General features: G+C 43.7%; 1 protein-coding gene across 1 annotated transcript; it reads right to left on the bottom strand.

Annotated features, from left to right (window-relative positions):
• Positions 1-2,926: 2,926 nt before the first annotated feature.
• On the bottom strand, positions 2,927-18,722 carry LOC310785816 (scaffold attachment factor B2-like). Its single transcript, XM_083646968.1, has 20 exons — positions 18,471-18,722; positions 18,068-18,158; positions 14,522-14,586; positions 13,893-14,105; positions 13,471-13,516; positions 12,159-12,585; positions 11,722-11,765; positions 11,513-11,628; positions 10,976-11,125; positions 10,778-10,863; positions 10,127-10,176; positions 9,937-10,016; positions 8,988-9,124; positions 8,633-8,762; positions 7,399-7,598; positions 6,782-6,944; positions 4,782-4,855; positions 4,631-4,674; positions 4,254-4,311; positions 2,927-3,679 (listed from the first exon to the last, which is right to left on the bottom strand). Exons 1-20 carry the CDS (start codon positions 18,621-18,623, stop codon positions 3,550-3,552), a joined length of 2,457 nt encoding a protein of 818 aa, XP_083503094.1. The 5' UTR covers positions 18,624-18,722; the 3' UTR covers positions 2,927-3,549.
• Positions 18,723-18,724: the final 2 nt, after the last annotated feature.

Below are 18,724 nucleotides of genomic sequence, written 5' to 3'. Positions count from 1 at the left end.
CACATGCATTCTGGTGACACAGGAATATATCTAATGCAGTGGTACCCAACCTTGACCTACTCAGGAGCCACATTGACCCCCAAAAAAACTTTGCAAGAGCCACAATAAAGAAAAGGCCCTTTCCTCTCTTTATTTTTATTTATTTATTAATTTTAAGGACTTACAAGAGCCACAACTACCCATAAAGGAGCTGCATGTGGCTCTAGAGCCTTGGGTTGAGTAACACTACATTTTAGTGTATGGATATGGTGAATTTGACCCTCACAATTGGCTGCTTGTAATGTTGGAAATGTAGAGATTTAGGCTGATTTCTGCACTCATTGCTCATTGTCCTGTGTAATTGCATCAACTAAATGGTTAAAATTTAAATACACACTTTCAGCTTCTATTTATGATTCTATTACGTCCTCTGGTGGACAAAAATAGAATGACTAAAGGCAGGCAGATTGTGGGATATTCACTGTAGTCCAGCAACTATTGTTATTAAATCATGATAATCTGATTGAATGTATTTACATAGTGTAGTGTACAGTAGATGCACCATTGTCATAAATGTCAAGGCTGGCTGTATAGGTTAAACTTGCAAGGCAGCTGTACACAGAAGCATTCTGCAGTAAGGGAAAGTTTCTGGTTCAAACTGTATAGGCCTACTGATGGTTCATATGGCTCATAAAAGCCAAATAATCTTGAGCCCTGTTCGAAACCGTTCCATATTACAGAAATAGTGGACTATAGCGTGTCAGTGTCCGAATTCTGGGGTCCTTGAGGGAGTTCCAGGGGGTCCTCAGCAAAAAGAGTAATTTATTTTCGCTAGAATTCCAACCAAATAACACAATGACAAGCTATGAATATTTTGGTCGTGGGTTTCACACACTTTCTGTAATAAAACATCTCAAAGTGTGACGACCCTCTCACTCTCCTGGCTCTGTCTTGCAGGAGCCTTGATTTGATCATCCACCATATAATAAACACTGGTTCTCAACATGGGGTTCATGGACCCCGCTATGTCAGTCCAAATTGTGTATCTTGAACCTATCACAGATTAGCACGTTCACCCTCTGGACTTCAGCTATGAGACGTTTGTTCATGTTCACAGATAGCCTCACCTTTCTAAATCCATAGGAATAATGTGGGGACTTCTGATTTGGGGGGTTTCCGCCAGTAATGTAGCCATCACTCTTTATTCTGAATGACGCACACCCAGAGCACGACCTGCAGACCCTGTCAGCCAAGGGAGTGTCACCGCAGAGAGGGGAATTTCCAGAAAAGGAACTTGGGTCCAGTAATAGAACAGATCAGGGAAGTGAAGAGTTTCCTTTCCTTTCTTAGAATCACATAGGAAAGAGCTACAAGGTACATTTATAGAGCAACTACTCAGAGTGGGTGAGTGACCTCATGACCTAACAGTTTGCTAAGGTCAAAATCAGTTTGCAAAAAAGTACGGTCAGTTGAGTGAAAACCTTACATCTCCAAAATGTCAACTATACGAGGGATCAGCCGAGCAGCATTTTGGTAAACAAACCGCATCACTGGGTGGAAACAGCAATGGAACCATATGGAGCCTGAGTTTGAGCGTCTGACTCTAGCCGGCTGACTGTGTTTATAATTTAAAAACTGCGATAGTTCACACGTTAACACAACATGCATAATATTATACATCAAACTCTTGAGCTAATTCTGCTCACTCAGAATGTCAAAATATAAGCGATGTGATGTATACTTTTTGAGATATTAACGTTTGTTTGACACAACTCATACTAGCTAACTGCCACGGGGTTAAGCATTTTTGGGTGGCAGTGATGTCATGCTGATTCGTCCTATTCTGCAAACTATGGATTTTGGAGGTTGTCCAACCGCGGTTGAATTGAATCACCAAAAATAAAAATAAACTCACCAAAATTGGAGTTACAAGGTTTTCACATGAAAATGCAATATGCAACTTTGGACAACCTAATAAAATCAGACATTTGTTGAGGGATTATGACACTGTATGGAGAAACCTGACACTTCTCCTAGCTTGACCCATTGAGCCAACATTGCAGCCACAGCTTCTCACCTCATTTCTTCAGTCTAGACTGGAGGCCTACAGCACAGTACAGGCCGTGTGTAATACAGACATCCTCATGGGCATTCTAGTTGGCGAACACTCCCGCTGCGTATTGGGAAGGATTTGGGGCACAAAGACCACATAGACAGAAGTTTTGATACAAAGTAGCTAAGTTATGTGGCAAGTAGTAGCTATAGCTGGAACTGTTACCAATCATATAGTCTGGCTGTTTGCGTTATTCGGACACACCTTCCAGTTTTAATTTGTGGCCAGATGTAATATGGTAGTCAACAGTTTACTTCCTTAGTTTTTCAGTAGTTTCCATTAATTTAGAACATGTTTGTAGTACCCATTTGTGTACAGTAAGGACATGAAATTGCCTTTCCATAGTGGATCTAGAACCATTTAGTCTAAGAGGATTCTTTACTTAACTGAAAAAATAAAAAAAATAAACCAGTTTTAGTTTTCAAAGCAGATATTAATTTTTTGTCTTCTGAAAGGCAAGATTTGCCATGTCAGCTCATATATGCTGCGTCTTGATGAAGTGACCTTTCAAGATGGCCATTTAAGATGATACAGCGAGGCTGAGTTTCAGTAGCACCACTACAAAATAAGATCAAAAAATCTTTTATTTAATTACATCCAATGACTTAAGTAAGCTCAAGTAGACATCAGGACTTGGTATGCCTCTCTGACAGGCATGACGTTTGAATGAAACAAATAATGCCAATAGGACGAAAAAAAAAAAAAAAAAGGCGATTCCGGTAGTTACAGAAAATTTAGGCCGAAACTTTCAATTTACGACAGTCTACAGTTTTTGAACACACACTGGGGCATTTATCAGCATATTCAACATTCACACAAAATAAGTACAGAAAATGAGAAAAAATAAGATTTATGAAAATCAAAAAATGGATTACTTACAGGCATTGATAAACAGGGTGTGATGTGTTTCTCTGCTGTGCACTGAAGATTCACTGCCCACTTTGTCTTAAAAAGGAAAATGTCAAAGGGACACTAAAACCATAAGCTTCTGTGAGCAAATTACAAGCAGCAGAAAAAGGTTCACTGCTCCACTGAACATGACAAGCTCATTTCAGAGTGGAAGCTTTCCTAAATGTTTTGGACAGAAATTGGGGTAAAGCAGGGGGGGGCTGGTGTGGCTTTAGGTCCATGATCCCGGGTTTCTACAAAACATTTCCAATTGACAGAACACAAAACTCTGACATGACTTTTCCACAGGTCCAACTTGTCAGAGGCAGGACAGTCGTGTTGAACAAACGAGGCATTTAGATACCTGATAAATACCAAGGATGAGATCACTACAAAACAAAAATGGGGGGGGGGGGGGGGGGGGGGGATCCATTAAAAATGGATTAGAATCATGTCCAAAAGAAAACAAAGGGATTCCTATTTAAAAATCAGATCTCTGGTATGGCCTCCTGGAAGAGTCCCGGCGCCTGTCATCAGACAGACAGAACAGTTAAACAGACAGGCGGACGTCAGTAGCGACGACCGAAGGCTCCGCTCAGGCCGCTGCCCTGCATCAGCTGGTTCTGTCGGTTCAGAGCTCCAGAGAGAGACTGGGACGTTCCTGTGTTCGCGAAGCCTCGGCTGCTGAATGATGATGATCTGTACAGTGGTAATAAGTACAGCTTCAATTGCAAAGTATGAGTTTGCAGCTACAGTTGAAGATTTCACATCAGACCGTAAACAGTACAGAGGCCAAATAATGTTAACGATAAAAGGAGCTGTCCATCAGCACCACACAGAAATCAGAAACTAAAAGTGAGGGGCTCTCTGCAATATGCTAATTAAATAATAATTGATTACAAATTAAATAACTATCATTTACATAATTAAAAAATCTACAAAGATGGTAATGTTTTGCAAATGATTTGGCGGCCCATATTATTGGCTTGTTTGCTGTAGTTCACAACATTATGTTCTCATTCCAAACAAACCCCACTGCGCGGCGCTGTAAAGAGGACCAACATCAATTTCAGGCATCTTAGTGCAGTCATGTGGTGGTGCCACCTGACTTTGAACAGCACTGCTCTCGTCTGGCTAAATGAACCAAACGAGCAAACGCTCCAGAGTTCAACTGAACTGCTCCAAACACACTTGTTGTGAACGTGCCCTTAGTGTTGCAGTAGCTGTATTCCACCACACCTGTGAAACCAGCCTAACATCCTCCATCACTCACCTTGCCATTCCTCCACGTGCCATGTTGCTCTGGCCTGCTGGGATAGCACCGTCTCTACCTGGAATAGACGAGCAAGACATCAGACGCAGACCAAGACCACTGGATTCATATCTCTACAAGACTTGACATACACAGGCAGTGCAGATTTTAATTTTTTGCAAATATTTACACAGGCATATCGCCATTTTCCTGACAGCCTACTGTCATCTACATCATTTGTACAATTTGACACTTTCCATGCCTGTAGACGGCACCATTGTACCATGTACATTCACCATGTACTGTGACTCAAAATAGATATAGTTTCAACAGAGCAGTCTCAGTAGCAGCAACAATACAGTTTAATTTAACACAGAATAGAGCAGAACTATTCCTACTTTGCCACGTTCTGTCTCCATCCGTCTTCCGTCCATCAAAGTCCCTACAAGACGACAGAGACAAAAAGAATGACTCCTCTGACCTCTGGCCAAGTGTATTTCAGATCAGCTGTAACTGTGGCCAGTGGAAGCCCATTGGCCAGGGACTGACCTGGGGTTAATGCGCTTGTCGTAGCCTCCGCTAAACGAGTCTCGGCCGTGTCTCTCTGACCTGTCTGAGAAGTGCTGCAGGGAGAGACACACAAGCAGCCAGGGTTAAAGAGAGATCATGACAGTAAACAGACTGTAGCCCTCAGAGCAGTTGCTACACATTTTCCACTTCAACAAATCTGCACTTTTTCCAAACTAAAGATTTCCTCCATTTCTTCTCTATGTACACCACCACCACCACCACAAGACAATTACAACTGTTAGATAAAATGTGAAAATGACTACATTTAAAAGGCTAAGCTAAGAAATGATCATTATGACTACCGTAAATTCCGGACTATAAGCCGCGGCTTTTTTCCCGTTTTTTGGCCCTGCGGCTTATATAACGGTGCGGCTTATCTATGGATTTTTTCAGAAAAAAAAAAAAAAATACAAATAAAATCTCTCTTTTTTAGCACTCTTTCTAACTATAAATCCACTTCTGTTTTAATTTCCTCTCTTGCCCTCTTTTCACCACACCGCGGACACTGTGTGCACTGTAAAAATAAACAAAGGTGGTGTTGTGTTATGTTGTTTTGTTGAAATGTTACGGTAATACGGTAAATGGGAGCTTCCTCAAACAGCCATCTCTTTCCCGACAATCCCCTCTGTGCGTGACCCCTTACATATGGTAATTACGGTAAGCAAACGGCCACTCGGCCAACAACTCCCTCCCCCGACTACCAGGAGAAAATCACAAACTTCGGCGAATTCACACAAAGGAAGATCAAGGAATATTCACAACAAGACGAGCAGTAGAAGCAACACTCTCTCACTTACCATGGGGAAGGTACGCAGAAATTCACACGACGCAGCTTTCAAGTTGAAAGCAGTCAATCTCGCATTAAAAGAGGGAAACAGAGCAGCAGCGCGTAACCTGGGCATCGACGAGTCAATGGTGAGGCGTTGGAAGGTGCAGCAGGAGGAACTGTCTCAGTGCAAGAAGACCAAAAAGTCCTTCAGAGGTCATAAAAGCAGATGGCCCGAACTTGAAGATTCCCTTGAAGATTGGGTGTTGACCCAGAGAGCAGACGGCCGAGGCGTTTCCACGGTGCAGATCCGACTGAAGGCCAAAACAGTCGCCACCGAAATGAAAATTGAACATTTCATAGGTGGCCCATCTTGGTGCTTCCGATTCATGAGACGAAAGGGACTGTCCGTCCGGGCGAGAACTACTGAACAACTCCCTCCCGACTACCAGGAGAAAATCACAAACTTCGGCGAATTCACACAAAGGAAGATCACGGAATATTATAGGAGTGTGAAAACATCCACAATCACCAACGGGTTCCAAAACGCTGGACTGCTGCGGGATGAAGAGGATGACGCCGCCACAGCTGGCGCTGAGGGCCGTCAGAGGCTTCAGAGGCTGTTCGATGCCGACAGTGACGAAGAGGAGTTCGTTGGTTTTGAGTGACAATGAAGGAGAGAGGAGAGTGGTTGACGAAGCCACCCTGAACCTGTTCGTTTCCGACACTGAAGATGAGGACTTTGGTGGTTTCAGTACGCAGGAAGAAGAGGAAGACGAGGATTAGTGACTTGACTTCTCTGGTTACAGCCGTTTGCTGCACATATAGCCTATTGTTGTGTGATTTTGTCTGGGGATTAGTGACCTGACTTTTGTTTTGTTTTGTTGAAATGTTAATAAATGGGAGCTTCCCCAAACAGCCATCTCTTTCCCGACATTCCTCTCTGTGCACGAACCCTTACATATGGTAATTAAACATCAAAACACCCGCGGCTTATAGTCCGGTGCGGCTTATATATGTAAAAAACAGTCAATTTTGGTGCTGCGGCTTATATACCGGTGCGCCTTATAGTCCGGAATTTACGGTATGTACAAATTAAAAAACCGTTAGCACCACACCCTGCACAATAATCATCACTGGTCAAATGATGTCACACTTCTTACTTTTCTATTCGTTAACACTCTACAGTAGGACAAAAGTCAAGGCCTCTTACTTGATTGTCTCTGTCTCCAGCTAGGCCACGGGAGTTGTCTCGTCTGTCCGCGTCTTGGTAACGGCTACGGTCCCCCGCGTCTTGGAAGCGATCCTGGCGATTCAAGTCTGAGCGGCTGTACCGGTCGTCCATGGCCATGCGCTTATCAGACCAGTCGTCTTTCCTGAACAACGGCAAGCAAAACATCCAAACGGAGACATCCAGAGGTCAGGTCATCCTTTCAGCACTTGCATATCCAATTGATAGAATCATACAGAATATTTTTTACTTCTTATCTGGGTCACATTTATCACTTGTAATGCTGGTGCTGTAGGCATTTATGCTTATTCTAGTGTTGTACTAGATGCTGCACTACATGACAGGATCAGCTAAATGGCAATAATGTAAATGTATATTATGATGATGTGGTTGGTCTTTTCGAGTACTACATCAGGGCAATTATTTGCTGACCCAGTACGCAGCAGGGATCATTGCGGTGGACTATCTTAAATTGGGTTCCCAGTTTAGTCATTTTGAACCCCAGCGGCAGGGCTGAACGATCACGATGATGTAAAGAGCTGTTGAGCTGGTTGCGGCTTGCAGCTAAAGCTAACGTTACCAAGCCTACATGTATTTACCTGCCGTCCATGCTGTCGTAAGGCCTCTTGATGGGACGGCGATCCTGTTCGAAACGCAGCTGCTCCTGCTGCCGCCGCAGCTCCTCGCGCTCCCGGAGGATCCGTTCCTGCTCGCGCCGACGCTCAAACTCGATCCGGAGCCTCTCCCGCTCCAGGAACTGACGCTCCATGCGGTCCTCCTCTAGCCGCTGCTTCTCAGCCTGGGAATTTATTCATATGAAGTGAAATGCAAGGATAGGGTCAGGAAGAGTGAAACAAATACATCTCTATACTCACTATATACACAATCACTGTTTTTCCAACTTTCCCAGAGTCAGAAACAAATAAATGCCTTCAGACAGACCCTTTTCTATGTATTTGGTGCAGTCTGAAGTATGTCAAAAAGCAATTTCAGGCTATATTTGCTCAATTGTTGAGTGTCTGGGATCAAATAATCATGATCCCATAGGCATCCGGGAATTGAGCGAAACTAAGCAAGTAAACTAAAAGGGGGGGGGCTTTTCCAAGCTTAGTGTGAGGGGAGGCCCACAGTCTCAGCCTTTGAAAACCCCTGGCTTCAGTGAAATGCAAGGATAGGGGTCAGGAAATATACTCACTATATACTCATTTTGGAAATAGCTTATGAACTGATCACAATCCATATTATCCATAACTAGAACGACCGCACCGCAGATATACATATACCTCCGCCAACAAGTGAGCAGTCGACATCCATGTCTGGCCAGACTTTGACGTTTGCGCAAAATGTGAGATATGGCGTTACGGAGCTTGAAAATGGCATTTGTGAGGTCACAGTGACCTTGAACTTTGACCACCAAAATGTAATCAGTTCATCCTGGAGTCCAACTGGACGTTTGAGGCCAATTTAATTAAATTCCGTCAAGGTGTTCCAGAGATATAGCATTAACGAGCAAGAAATGAGCGGTCGTGAGGTCAGTGATCTTGAACTTTGACCACCAAAATCTAATCAGTTCATCCTTGAGTCAAAGTGTACGTTTGAGGCGAATTCGAAGTAATTCCGTCAATGCGTTCCTAAGATATCGCGTTAACGAACATCGGACGGATGGACGTACAACCCGAAACCATAACCCAAACCCCAAACCATAAAATGCCTCCGGCCTGGCTATTGCCGGCGGAGGCATACAAATTGATATGAAATGTATGTGAAATGTACATGAAAAACATATGGCACAATATGCTTTAACTAACTCGAGCAAAAAGGATTGTACGGTACCTCCAGCCAGCTCCTGTTCCGGACCAAGCTCTTCTGCTCCTCCGCATCCCGGAACTGACGGATGCGTTCACGTTCACGATCTGGACGTCCGTCACGCTCTGGGCGGGAGTGTGGACGGTCCCCCCGGTCGCTGAGAGAAGATCATGATAAATCTATTCAGTCATATAAAAATAACTATAATGGTACTTTTCTTTAAGCGACAAAACGCTGGGATATATGTTTAAAAAAGTAGGTTATATCCTACAGAAATATGTAATTGAAATAAAGAAAAGTAACAAGATTTAAACTCAGGCACAGAGTGGTTTGAGAGTGGTTTTTCAAGCTCCCTCTTCCACTCCTTACCCAGTGTACCTACCTGCGTCTCTCCACCTCTCTGATCTCCCTCTCCCGCTGCCTCTGCCTCTCTCTCTCCCTCTGCTCCTTGATCTGGTCAAATGACAGGATGTCTTTCTTCTCCTTACTGGCTGACTTGCGTTCCTGACTCTTGGTGCTCTAGATAAAGGAAGAGGAAGAAAAGAAAACGTTAAGAGATGGACATGGAAGAGATAATGCCATTATGGGCTGCAGACTATTCCAGACCTGCCAACCTTGGAGAGAAATAGTTTGAGTACCACACATTGGCGCTGCGGCGTCACACCACATCATATGGCGCGGTACTGCAGCGTCCGCGCGCACGTGTGTGTGTATACGGTATATATATATATATATACATATATATATATATATATACATACACATATACATATTTATACTGTACATATATATTTTTTCTTTTGACAATGTCAATGCTTATTTTAATCAGCCACTTTCCCTCTTTTGCATGAATTCAGGTTTCTTAAATGCCTTGTGGTTGAATTCAAGGGATCCTCTTTCACTTGACCAAGCTGATCCTGCCCTGCTTTTGAGCACTGACCTAAATAATATGGACAGAGCTATCCCATTGATCTTGGTCTCCCATTTGGAGTTGAAACGTTGGCCGTCACCATCTTGATTTTTCGTCAGCAGAGTGGGAGGGAATGGGTTGAGTCCTTGTGAGATGGGAGCTTCCCAGAGCCGCAGCTCCGCCTGCTCTTGGTCCGTGATCAGCAAGCTACGCGATGACTGGACAGGCGATCTGTCAATCACCCCCTTTTCCATCATCTATTTTAACTCCAAACGGGTGAGTTATATAAAAAATTACCCCCCCCCCCTACAGTTGTTATGAAAAAGTGAAATTAGCTATATAGACCAAAACCCTGTTTTGCCCCTCAAAAAGAAGATGTGTGAGAGGCTGTAGCATGACTAGGGGTGAATGTTTCACTTACTCGTTCCTTGCTTTTGGCTTTCAGGCTGATGACGGGCTCTCCCTTGGACTTGTCCATCACTACAGTCCTCTCATTACGGCCTGTAGAAACAGCAACAGTACACTCTAGAACACTAGTCAAGGTTTTAGAGGGGCCACTACTATCCAGTGTTAACCCCATACACACAAGCAGGGAATAGTCTTTCTCTCACCTTTGCCATCTTTTCCGTCACCCTCAGACTTCTCATCCTTGCCATCGGCCCTGCAGAATTTATAACAGCGTATTGATGTCTGAGCACTATGTTCAAGCATTAACCCCCAACGGTTCTGTCTCGCTTATTTTCCTGCTGTTTAGTGAATGGCTTCTTATCCTAAACTTGACACAAAAACTTTGGAAACTTGTGTTTGGATGATCTATGATGTATCTCTGCTGTTACTGTATCTCCTCAGTATTGTATCTTATCTTATAATGAGATAAGATACAATACTGATGATACAGTAACAGCTAGGGATGGGACCGTTCCAATATCGGTATTGAGTGCCTACGCACCTATTTCACATCCCGCCATTTTGTGGCGAACATGCAGGAAGTAACAAGATATAAAAACTAAAGCCCATGCACTGACATAAATTGTATATACAATTTATTTCAGTGTGTGGGCTTTAGTTTTCCTGCATTTTCGACACAAAATAGCTGCTTGAGGTTGGATGTGAAATAGGCGTATACCGACGTAATTCACGGATGGGATAAGAATAGTGTAAGGTGAAGCGGATAAAAGTGCCTGCCAAATGGCATACGTTATCATACGTGAGGCTGTGTATTTATTTTCTAATATGTTTCTAAGCCTGCAGGTAGGTCTTACTTGGCGTCTGTGGATTGTCTCCTGTCGTCAGACTTCTTAGAGTCATTCTTCTCAGCTGGCTTCTTCCCCGCAGGCTCGTTTTTGGCCTACAACATCGAAGCTTTGGATTAGCGATGCATTCATGAGCGCAAAACGAACAGAACCAAGTTCACGTTGATCAGTTCTACAAAATGGCTAAAACAACGGAAATCCACCCACCCGCTCCACAGAGATCATCCTGCCGTGCAGTTCAGTTCGATGAAGGTGGCTGATGCACTTGGTGGCCTCGTCTGTGGCAGACATGGTGACAAAGCCGTAGCAGCGAGCGCCGGGGCTCTTGGCGTTCGTCACAACCTTCGCTCCAACAACCTGAGGAGGTGAAGAGGTGAGCAGGGAAGAGAACAAAAGCTCACGTATTATATTATTTCTAGGCCCATTTACAAACTCAAACCTCATCTGTCTTCCAGTGAAGGACACTTCGCCACAGGCTAAACTTGGAAAGAAGGTGAGCAAGAGCCAATGTAGGATCAAAACACCGTCTGTTTTCATTGAACTATGAATCCATGGAATAAGTGTGTAGGTTCTACAATCTTTCTTTGATACAGCATTTGCTGCTAGCATCTAAGTTCCACCCCTTCAACAATCACAGACTAACCGGGTCTTCAGATCAAAGCCCATTTATTATTATTTCTGGGATCATTTAGAAACTCAAAACTCATCTGTCTTGCAGTGAAGGACACTTGGCCACAGACTAACCTTGCCATATTTGCTGAAGAGGGTCTTCAGATCAGTCGCTCTGGTCGTGGAAGAAAGACCGCTGACCCACAGATTCCTGCCACCGCTCGCTGCTGCAGCACCACCTCCAGCGGCGGCTGCACACACACACACACACAAACTACAGAGTGAGCAATCATCCGTTGACTTCCAGGGAAGAGACTGAGGAGGAAATCATTCCATACACTCACCCTTTTCATCTTTTGACTCGGTCTTGTCATCTTTTTCCTCAGAACTAGAGACAAAGAAAACAAACCATAAACATACAACGGTGAGGATCCCTGGGATCTCTACTCAAACAGTTTATACTTACGTGTTTTATGGTATAGTTTGTGTTTTATGGTATAGTACAAAACTGACAAGTGAGCAACCTTTCACGTACCATAGTGCAGTGATTTAACAGTGAATGGATGGAACTATGCCCCAAGACAATCCCAAGACACTACTCATTAATGGGTAATAAAGTGGGAGACGTGAGTGTCAGAAATGACAAATGAAAACTTCAGACAAATGCAGACCTCTTTTTTTTTTTTTACCTCCAAAAGTGTATCCAAATTTTGCTAGCACAAAAGGAGCCAATGCAACAGAGATAGCCATTTTGGTTTCTAGTAGACAGAAAAAAACAAACCTCTTTTTCTGATCATCGCCCTCTACAGGAGAGGACTCTTTCACTGCCGAGGATGAATCTGCATCAGCTTTCTCTTCTGTCTTCTCATCCTCCTCACCCTTCTTAGAGCCCATTTCTGAATCAACAGTTTCGCCCGCGGCGCCCTGTTCGCTTACACTAACAGCCTGAGCGCTTTTGCTTTCAGTGTCAACTGTCTCTTCCGGAACGTTCTGCGTGTCCCCGACCTCTTTCGTGTCGGTCGCCGTAACGTCCTTGTCGCTCTCCACATTTCCAGAGGCGGCCGCGTCGGACTTGGCACCAATGTCGGACACATTGTCTTCCCCTCCGGCGGTGGCAGCTTGCTCTTCTTCGGGGGTCGTCTCCTGGCTCTGGTGGCGATCTTCGTTAAGTGGCTCAGATAAACAAGACCCGGCTACTTTGTCATTTTCTACGGATTTAACAGGAATAGAATGGCACAGTTTAATCACTTCTGCAACACAGCAATGGTTAACGAGGAACTGGCAAGGCCTGGATTAGGAAGGTCATGACCCCTGGCCTGTGCTCTTACGGCTAGGTATGAAAAGGATGAAGCACACCCTAACGAGAGACTGGAAGGGAACCCAAAGGCGGAGAGACAACCAAGCAACTAGAGGGACTAAGACCATGGCTCATTTCTCAAGTTGAACCACTTGACTCAGTTCACCTGATCCAAAAGCAGACAAAGAGTGCCGAAGAGAGCCACAAGATCAGCAGAGCAGCAGCGAGGCTTGGTGAAGTCGTTCTTCTTTCAACCTTTGACTTGCTCAGTGTCCATGAATGACTTGTTCAGTGTCCTTTCGTTTGACGATCAGAGTTTTGACTTGTTCAGTGTCCTTTCGCGTTGCCCAGAGTTTCAGTTCGAGTTCTGTTTCAAATCCAGTGGATATATAATCATAGTCTTTCATAGTCTTTACAAAAGGGTGGTGTCAGCTGATGAGCCTTGATGGGTCTTCTTTGTCTTGGTCTTCCTGTGGCAACCTAGAAACACTGCAATCACCTGCAACAGCTCAAACCTCCCTGACCTTGACATAATTGCTGCCAGTGTGCATCCAATCGTTAACCACTGCCATCGTAATAGCCATTTTAATAACAGCACAACAATATAGTTTGATGCACTGAGCAACAAAACATGTAATACTTAATTTAACAAGTATGGTTAACCAAATTTCAACACAAAGCCAGCAATTCCCTTTGGGCTTCCAGTCTCGCTTCCTGGTTTAAATTAAACTAATGGACTGCATTCCAAGCTCAACACTGCGTTCATGTGAACGTCTTAACCCCTTTTCAAAAGTACCTTTGTTTTCATTAGGGTCGTCCGCATCTGGATCCTCTTCTTGAGCCTAAAACACAAAGAGGATGTCATTACGTATTTGGCAGTTACATAGGTTTTTATTGCAGCAGTACATACATCAAGAAAAGAAAAAGACATTTGTGAGGGACGATACCTTGTTGGGTGACGGGGGAGTGGCGCCCTGGGCTCAAAGGTTTGTGCTTGTTTAAATAAAGACTACAATAATTTGATTATGTTGCTTATTTGCCAGTTGTATGTATTAAGTGACATACCAGCAAAATATTTAACAAAAACTCCCAAGTCCACAACAGGCCAAATATCGTCAGGAAAAATATTGTATGAAAACAGAGTTATCTTCTTAAAGTCTACCGATATATTGGTGCCTCCCTCCCTATCAGCAACCCCTCTGCCATCCTGTCTCTCACCTCTTCAACTTTGGATTCATCCTTCGACTCCTTTGTCTCCTTGTCCTGTTGCTCATCTATCACTGCCTCTGCCTCTTCTTCATTGCCTTCCTCATCATCCAAATTCAGCATTTCATCCTCGTCATCATCTGGTATTCCATTGTCATTCTCTGCTTCATCCAGAACATTCATTTCAAGGATGTCCATGTCCTGCATGGTGTCTTGATCTTCTTCCTGATGGAGAGACAGAGGACTTTGTAATAGTGTGTGTGTGTGTGTGTGTGTGTGTATGTATCATCATATATAAAAGGGAGTAAGTGGGCTCCGTTTGTTTCTGTGCAAATTTTTGTCCCCCATTGAGATATTTGTGATGATTTTTGTCATTAAAATGATGTCACGATGTCTATGACATGCGAAGTTGAGCAATTGTGCACTGAGTGATGTCACTCGAGCATTCCATGAGCAATTGTGATTGTCATGCCATCAGTGAGTGATGTCATCAGTGATGCAAAGTTGAGCAATTGTGCGCTGAACATGCCAATAGAGCAGGCGAGGCCACGCAGCAGCCGAGCTGCGGGCGAGACCGTGTAGCGGCCGAGATGCCTAGTGTGTGTGTGTATATACCGGTATATAATCTTAAAATATCTCACCTGTTCATCACGAGAATCCTCCTCCACAGTGTTGTCATCTGCCTCATCATTGTCTTGCTTTACATCTGTTGGGACGAGACAAAAAATACATTTGAGTAATTTGACCAACGGACATAATGTGGTGGCCTGCAAAAACCCTTTTTTTACATTTCCACAAAGTTCAAACTCTCCCCTACATACAACTTTTTAATGACTGAGATGGCTCTTTCTGATCAAAGTTTTTGAGTCATTGAATGTGCCATGTGAGGAAAATGGCTTTAAACATTCTGCAGGATTGAAGCATTCCATTCTCTCAGGTGGCACCTACTGGCGAATTGTCATGCAATTCAGACAAGCGCATAGTCACAGCGCCACCTACTGGCAACACAAAAAATGGTTTATCTCAAGAACCGTTCGTCCGATCTTTTTCAAACTTGGCGTGTGCGCTGCTGGGGACCCGAGAAAGTGCAGTTGAATTTCATGCAATTCAACCAATTGGGGGGACCGGTGCAAGCAGGGGGAGGATTGGGGGGGAACTGGGAGAGCATGATGTGGGACTGTGCAGACGGGGCGGGAGGGGAACGGGCACTGCAATAGTTCTGCCTACATCTACAGTAGTATGTCAATATGTAGGGAAAAATTACTGCAGTTCTGAAACAATAATATTAAAAAGTTATTTTAATTGTATGAATGACACAAAACGGTACATTTTAAGTTATTTGTAATATAAAATAAGGTACTTGTGGCAACAGGTACACAGCATGAAAAACAATATTACAATAGTAGGCCTGTAAAGAAGGCCTGCAGTGTACATTGACTTAACACTGGTTGGTTGACACAGCCCCCCTCTATTAGTTCATTAACCAGTATGTATACAAGCACTCTCAGATAACCAATCAGCATTGTAGATTGATAACTCCTCCCTCCCTAGGCTCACTGACCGCTCTGGAGAGTTCCAAGCACATGTTGGGTTTTATCATGTGGCCGTTTTGGATTCATGTCTATCAATGAATCTGTAAATCAGGGATGGGCAAGCTCCCCCCCCAAAAAATAAATAAAAAGCGTGTCATATACCTGCCAACACCAGATTTTCGCAGGAGTATCCCTACTGTATTTTTAACCCTTTCTCCCGCTGTGCTCCTTGGTAATTTTTCCCATTAATCTCCTGGTTTTATAGTGATACAAATCAAATTGATGTAACTGGCTTACTTCTAAAGCTAGTTTCTGGTATCAGCTGAAACTAGAAGACCTAACGCATCCATTGGTACCAACCATGTTAAGCTAAGTTAAGTTAAATTTTGACGAGGGAAAAAATGGCATGGCCATTTTCACAAGGGCCCCTTGACCTCTCGCCTCATGATATCTGAATGAAAATGGATTCTATGGATAGCCACGAGACTCCTCTTTACACACAAGTGAGAGATGAATGCATGCTTATTTGAAACATGTCATGGAACGGGAGGGCAGAGTAGAAATGCATTACAAACATGAATATTAGTTGTTGCACTTACTGTGTCTGTCTTAATTAACTTTTGTACCATACAGAATGATGGTTTTTTTGTTTCAATAGACTACTTGCACAACTCCACTACTTCCTGAAATGAGTAGGGCATCTTGGTTTCCTGTCCTACACTATTGGATGAACTGATTAATGTCAGGTGTGCCTGATCACTGTTGTTGTGACTCTAACAGTCAGGCACACCTGACATTAATCAGTTCATCCAATAGTGTAGGACAGGAAACCAAGATGCCCTACTCATTTCAGGAAGTAGTGGAGTTGTGCAAGTAGTCTATTGCACTGAAATATTGGTACATCACTCAGGAATGTGAACATGTTTCTTTTTTCCTGTTCATTAAATGAATGGAAACATTCAGAAACAAAGAGTCAGAAACAAATAAATGCCTTCAGACATTTTTGGTGTAGTCTGAAGTATGCCAAACACCAAATATCAGGCTATCTTGGCTCAATTGTTGAGTGTCTATGGGGTTAAATAACAATCATGACCCCATAGGCATCATCCAGGAATTGACACCGTTGGGGACTTTTTTCGAAGCTCTGTCTCGGGGGAGGCCCACAGTCTCAGACTTTGAAAACTCCTGCTGTAAGGCATTGGCAGGGAGCTTTTTCTTCAATCTGTGGACCCTTGCTTCTACTCCAACAGCCTTGTAATGCTTTATCAATGCATTCAGTTTATCCTGCACAATACAGTGAAGGTATTTAAACACATCCCTGCAGATCCTATACCCATGGTAGTAGTAATCTGTGCGCTGGGCCTTTCGCTGTGTTTGGTCCTTCTGTTTGGATCGAGAGGTGCATGCTGACAAGTGCATTCCACAGGAAAGTTTGGACAGGATTGCAATGTCCAGCTCTTCGCGTGAAAGATTAAAGTATTGCAGGCGGACATCAAGAAGCTCATCTTGGGGAAATCTGGTATGACAGGGTTTTCCGCCATTAAGTTTACAACTACAGGTGCAATCAGCAGCGGGGTTGCCCACATCTCCATGATCAGCAGGGAAAATCTGATCAGCCAGATCTTCAATAGTAGGATGTGACTCTGCCAAAATAAAAACAATGTTTATCAAAATAAAGATTGAAATTTAATCCTGTGTCTGTCAGCTTTCTGTGTTTAAATCACAAAATCTGGACAACCCGGGTTGAGCCTATACTTTTTTTTAGTATCACCTCTGTCGAGGTTCCAGGGCTGTGGAGCCGGTACCATACGGTGACGTGAAAACACTGCAGACGACTGATTGGTCAGAGAGAATGGTGTTTACTGTGTCTCTGGATACCAGTTTAGTGGCGCTTACCTTCTCTTGTGTGTGTAACGTTATTTCCCAAACTCTCCTGTTGTTTCCAGCAGCCTTTTGTCTTGCTGCCTTCAGCCTCTGGTGAAATAAAATTGACCTCCTTGCTCTGCCTTAACAAGACTGTTGTTTTCAATTGTTTTGAGAGAGAAAAAAGACCGCTAGGCTGGACCCCCCGGCATTTCCTGGCAACTGGCCGGACAGGGCTTCACTTCTCCCTGTAGCGTACCCCCAGTCCTCCACTATACTGAGCGGTAGGGATGGGTATTGTTTGGATTTGATCAATACCAATACTACCCCCAGAGGTTTTCAAAGTGGGAGGCGGGCCTCCAAGGAATTTCAGGGGAGGCTCAGTGAATGGAAGTGAAAACATAGGACATTAGTTATCAAAAGGAGATCGAATAGCGTGTGTGATTTGGTTAAAGAGATAGTTCAGAGATAAACTAATACTGTATTGGGGAATTTTACTTTCAGTCAGAAACAAATACATGCCTTCAGACAGACTGTTTTACAGTCTGAAGCTATCTTGTCTCAATTGTTGAGATCAATTGGGATCAAATAATCATGATCCCATAGACATCCAGGAGCAAAACTATAGTATCAAGCAAGTAAACTGGGGAGGGGGGCTTAGTCTTAAGGGGAGGCCCACAGCCTCAGACTTTGAAAACCCCTGCTACAGTCAATACTGAAAACGAACGTGAAATACTGTAACTGTAGCCTATGCAGAAACCAGGTGTCGGTTCTCTATCTGTTGCTGCTTACCTTTGACAGCCCGTTTAGGCGCCGGTTTCTTTGGGGTTGGCTCCAGATCAACAACAATCTCATCCGGATTTCCTCCCTCTTCCTCGATCGCCTGCTCGTGGAGAGTAGAGCAGAGCCACAAACACATTCAATAAATAACGTTACGCCAATGCCATAGTCAAAGTAAAGGCATTCAAATGCATGCATTAGGCTTGATTAGCTTAGACCGGGCTTAGCTAGGCCTTCAGCTAGCTAACGTTAGCTAGCACTAACAGCACGCAGCTCCGCTCAATCGCCATCACTGACATAACGTTAGTACATTCAGTAACCTAACGGGTTTCTGCAATATGACACTATTTCGCAAAGGAGCGTTAGCTAGGGTTATATTTATATGTTGTTTCACATTCATACTAGTTAGAAAGACCTTTTTCAGACGTTCAGACAGCACGTTCTTGATGCCCGTGGTATCCAGGTTTCGTTTCTTCAGTTCGGCCTTCAGATCGATGACTCTCAGCTCAGATAGCTTGCGAACCGCAGTGCCCTCCGGAACCTCGACTTCTGCTGAAGAGTCAGCCATGGTTAATATTTCTTCACCGTGGGAAAACTCCCTGTGTAACGTTACTCGATTAATTAATGCAGCAATGAAACAAGTAGCTACAAGCTCGATAACTCCTGCAA

Source organism: Poromitra crassiceps (assembly GCF_964638095.1).
Source record: "Poromitra crassiceps genome assembly, chromosome: 12".
Lineage (NCBI taxonomy): Eukaryota > Metazoa > Chordata > Actinopteri > Beryciformes > Melamphaidae > Poromitra > Poromitra crassiceps.
The sequence above is the reverse complement of the archived record's forward strand: the minus strand, read 5'-3'. Positions and strand labels throughout refer to the sequence as shown.

Coding starts and splice junctions, on each gene's coding strand:
- LOC310785816 (XM_083646968.1), bottom strand. CDS start 18,623: ATGGCTGACTCTTCAGCAGAAGTCGAGGTTCCGGAGGGCACTGCGGTT. Junction 7,599..8,632: donor GGAACAGGAGCTGGCTGGAG/GTACCGTACAAT, acceptor ATAAATTCCCAG/GCTGAGAAGCAGCGGCTAGA. Junction 4,312..4,630: donor TGGAGACAGAACGTGGCAAA/GTAGGAATAGTT, acceptor CGTCTATTCCAG/GTAGAGACGGTGCTATCCCA.